The sequence below is a fragment of the Notolepis coatsorum genome (assembly GCF_963971535.1).
Source record: "Notolepis coatsorum genome assembly, chromosome: 7".
NCBI lineage: Eukaryota > Metazoa > Chordata > Actinopteri > Aulopiformes > Paralepididae > Notolepis > Notolepis coatsorum.
Genome location: NC_140171.1, coordinates 139,645,903 through 139,651,030, shown reverse-complemented (window position 1 = coordinate 139,651,030; position 5,128 = coordinate 139,645,903). Strand labels below are relative to the sequence as shown.

Genomic DNA, 5,128 nt, shown 5'->3' with positions numbered 1-5,128 from the left:
AATCGTGTTCTTGGGTTCTGCAGCTTGCGTCTCCTCCTTGCGAACTTGAGGATAAAAGCCTCATCATCATGCCTACCACTGGCGTAATTCTCTCTCAATGTGTGCCGGGGACAGATTTGGGGGCGTGGCGAGTGACGTCGATGGGGGGGGGGGGGGGGGTTAGGGCCCGTAGCCGCATTTCTGCAGACCCCTCTCTGATTGGTTGAACTCTATTTCTGCAGACCCCTCTCTGATTGGTTGAGCGAAGCCCCTCTCTGATTGGTTGAGCGTGCGCATGCGCATGAGCCGCGACAAGCTCCTCCAGAAACTCCTCCAGAAACTCCGTTAAGCTCCAGAGAGAGAGGCTGAAAACCCACAGTTCTTGCCCGACGGATGGGAGCGAATCCCGGATCCGAGGTTTCTGATGACTACCCCCAAAACACGGAGGTCGCGAACGCAATTTATACGCATGGAAGTATTGATTACGCCATAACGAATCATTAAAAAAATATACCGTTAACTGGAATATGTTGTGTGTGCCTTTCTGAATATGATTTGGGAGGGTTATAATAGAAGAAAGACAGTGTAAACAATATAACGTTATGTGAATAAACCGCGAAATAATAACTAATTCCTTGGTCAATAGAAGTCTCTGTGATACTTTCTGAATATGATTTGGGAGGGTTATAATAGAAGAAAGACAGTGTAAACAATATAACGTTATGTGAATAAACCGCGAAATAATAACTAATTCCTTGGTCAATAGAAGTCTCTGTGATACTTTCTGAATATGATTTGGGAGGGTTATAATAGAAGAAAGACAGTGTAAACAATATAACGTTATGTGAATAAACCGCGAAATAATAACTAATTCCTTGGTCAATAGAAGTCTCTGTGATACTTTCTGAATATGATTTGGGAGGGTTATAATAGAAGAAAGACAGTGTAAACAATATAACGTTATGTGAATAAACCGCGAAATAATAACTAATTCCTTGGTCAATAGAAGTCTCTGTGATACTTTCTGAATATGATTTGGGAGGGTTATAATAGAAGAAAGACAGTGTAAACAATATAACGTTATGTGAATAAACCGCGAAATAATAACTAATTCCTTGGTCAATAGAAGTCTCTGTGATACTTTCTGAATATGATTTGGGAGGGTTATAATAGAAGAAAGACAGTGTAAACAATATAACGTTATGTGAATAAACCGCGAAATAATAACTAATTCCTTGGTCAATAGAAGTCTCTGTGATACTTTCTGAATATGATTTGGGAGGGTTATAATAGAAGAAAGACAGTGTAAACAATATAACGTTATGTGAATAAACCGCGAAATAATAACTAATTCCTTGGTCAATAGAAGTCTCTGTGATACTTTCTGAATATGATTTGGGAGGGTTATAATAGAAGAAAGACAGTGTAAACAATATGTTTGACGTATTTTAACACACACCTAGGCTGACGACCCGAGCTATTATTATGCAAAGACAAGTACTTTAGCGAGTGGGTACTTGGCCCTTGCAGGGCAAGAATGCGACCCCCATCTACTGCTCTTTGCATAATAATAGAACAGGTAGTCAGACTCAGCTCTACTGGGCCATCTACTACTCTTTGCATACAGGTAATCAGACGGGGGGGGGGGACATTAACTGCATTCTGAAAAAATGGGGGGGACCCATTGCCACGTCCCCCGTGCCAAATACGCCCCTGATGCCTACTATACCGCTCAGAGCACCCCATGGATACCTTCTCCGAAACCTCATGATGATTCACTTGTTGACATTTCTACCCCTTCTCTCTAACTTCAAACTTTTTGTGTTGAAATTGTCGGATGGTGATGATGTCGATGATGATGAGCGCCAAGCGCGCACGACGCGGACACATGGCCACTCCATCGCCCTTGAAGAGAGGGGACCTGTTGGCGGTGCCGAGGACGTTATTCACTCACTTTGGGATCTATTTGGGTGACAGCAAAGTTGCTCATCTGATCCCCGACATCCTACCCGTGCTTACAAGCGACGAGAAGACGATCAACACAGTCGTCACAAATAAGAGACTCATCCTCGGGTGCGTGTGTAAGTGCGCCACGGTGCGCGTGGACTCGGTGGAAGATTTCGCATATGGCTCCAAAATAATCGTAAATCATATGGAGGATCAAATGGTCCAGAAACAGCTGCTGGCGTCTCCGAACGAAGAGGTCGCCAAGAGGGCTGAACGACTCATTGGAGCGATCAAATACAGTTTGCTCTGGAATAACTGTGAACACTTTGCGACGTACTGCAGATATGGATGTGCAACGAGCCAACAAACAGAAAAGGTATAAATACAGCCTTGCTGAGAATTTGAGAAAACGTCTTTCTTTTTGTGGCGGAGTGTTTTTTAATTACTTTCTTATGAACTTGTAATATGCGTCTCATAAAACGAACTTTAACATTAATCAGAATGAAATGTCATTAGTGCATATTTATATGTAATGCACATTTGCATGAATAACCCACAGCCGATAAATATACAGATAAGGCATATTTGATATAGATTAATAGCCCATAGCAAAGCTCAGCTCTGTCAAGGTATTTCAGTACAATATAATACATTCCACTAATATGCGTCAGAATTAATTATGTTCATATGAATGGTTAAAATACCCATTAGGTCTATTCGAAAGATAATGTTGTGTAGGTTATCTGTTTTTTATTAGAAATTAAAATAGCCATATATAATCAGTTTTAAATCATGAATAAATATAATATTGGTTAATTGTTGATGAGTCTAATACTAGAATGACATCGCCTAATAATCATTGTGCTTCTCTCTTCTGTAGTTTTGCGAGTGCTTGAAGTGTATCGTTCGAGACCCGCGGAGCGTCATCATTACAGTTCTCCTAGGACTTATCTCCATCGTCTGCTTTGGCATGGCGCCCTCAACTACATTACCCACAATTCTCATTTCCTTTACGCTATGGATCATATGGATGCTGGCTGAGTGAGTGCACTGAACATTCACTGGACAACATTATATATAGAAGACTGGAAACTCTGTGAGTGGTGCTTAATTGTCACTCCACGCGATGCCTTGTTGTAGAATAATAAACATTATCAGGTGCCTATTTACTGTGAAGTTACACGTGATCATTTTCTACCCATAAACAAGAGGACAATGTAAAAAAAAAAAATTAAATGTGACATTTTCATGAATGGACAACTTGCTCTGTCCCAACGTGCTTTTTGACAATCAGGGGACTATATTCCTGTTACACATTTGAAACTGTTTAAATGAGCCTATTTCTATTTTATTTTTGTTTAGCCTATAGCCTACTGACAATAAGGAAATGTTTACAATGGGGATGTATGTAAAATTAGGCACATTCAAATGTGGTTATGCATATAGCCTAATACAATGCCGCTTTTAACAATGCAGTAGTGCATTTTGTATTCTTTAAACCAATGTTGTAAATATGGTTAATAAATTACATTTTATAATTTCTTTGCCATTTTGTGTGACAACTGCATTCAACACACTCGGGGGAGTGGTGCTCCTCTTATTTGCAAGGACATGTTATTTTCAAATGATAAACCAAATGTAGTCTCTGTCTACACTCTGTAATCATAGACAGTATACTCCTCCACTTCCAGAAATAGCATTACAACAGTATCAACATCTGCCAAATGGTGACTTTACACATATTAAACACAAAAAAATGCTCAGTAATAATGACACAATTTCAAGCAATTACAGATGTATCACTGGAACAAAGTGTTTATTTTTGTAAACTTTCTTTATTACAGGAAAATATTGTGACAAAATGGCATCCAATGTAATAAAAAAAGTCAAACAACGAACTCGATTCTTGTACCGGATCTCCTCTCTGGTAAACAAGAATACCCTGAAGACTCTGGCAGGAGCACTCATTCAAGGGTACTACGACTATGCTTGCAACTCATGGTACCAAAGCACCTCAAAGGCGCTAAAAACAAAATTACAAACATCTCAAAACAAACTGGTCAGACTACTGCTTGACCTTACTCCTAGAACCCACCTCACCCCTGCCCACTTTGACAACCTAGGATGGCTTAGAGTAGACGACAGAGTACAGCAACTTGCAATGGGCCTGGTCTACAAGATACACTACACGACCAAGGTACCCATGTACATGTCAAAATACTTCCCAAAGGTCAGTGAATACCACGATCACAACACCAGAGGGAGCTCCACAAATCATGTTAAACCCAGATTCGGTCAATCAATGTGGAATGCCCTACCCAAAGCTGTAAAGGAATGTGAATCACTACCCACGTTCAAAAACAGTGTACAGTCCCCCCCAACCCCACCCCACCTACCCAACCTCCTCCAATATACAGTTTCTACGTAAATTTTTCTGGACTCTTTTCGTATCACAAACAGTACTGTATTTGCAAATCTGGTATGTCATAAATGTATAAATGTAGCAGTAGCCTACTGTCTATCTGTATGTCATGTATGTCATATATGTTATGATGAATTGAAAATGGGGGACCCTGATGTAAACAAGACGAAAGTCTTTCTCTGGTCTGCATCCCCTTAACAATTGTATGTTTTGAGCTGTACTGTACTGTACCCATTCTGCAATCTGTTAATAAAGTTTTCAATCAATCAATCAATTGAACATTTCAGTTGTACATATTATACATTTTCCTCCCCCACCCTTCCCCTTCCCCCCCCCCCCCACATTCCCCCCTCCCCTCCCACGTTCCCACCCCATCCCATCCCCAGAGGTTAACAACAAACATATCTGCAATATGGTAGATAGAGAGATTCTATGGCATAGATGTGGCTGGGAAAGAAAAACAATAATGAAATCATTATACATTTTATCCCTGCCCCCTAGTAGCCTGTTTATTTAGGCTCTGACCTTTTTAAAAAAAATGGAGTTGCCATAGTCCAGGCTTCTTAGTTAATTAGAGCCCCTCAATCTCAATACACTGTGCTCAGACTTGTGAAATCAAGACAAGCACATGACCGTGCGATTATAGAAAGCTCCTTTATTTGTGTCAAAATTAGACTGAAAAGTTGACCAACACCTAATCCTTCCAATGTTCCTAGCTCCACCCAACATTGCCACAAATAAAATGCCCCAGCGTCCAACAGTTCATTGTTGTTTGCCATC

General features: G+C 40.4%; 1 protein-coding gene across 1 annotated transcript; it reads left to right on the top strand.

Moving 5' to 3' along the window:
- Window positions 1-1,749: 1,749 nt before the first annotated feature.
- Window positions 1,750-2,971, top strand: LOC311231780 (lecithin retinol acyltransferase-like; the record flags this gene model as incomplete). Its single annotated transcript, XM_084318408.1, is given in 3 exon segments — window positions 1,750-1,848; window positions 1,850-2,302; window positions 2,807-2,971. Coding segments are annotated over 3 exon segments (717 nt in total).
- Window positions 2,972-5,128: the final 2,157 nt, after the last annotated feature.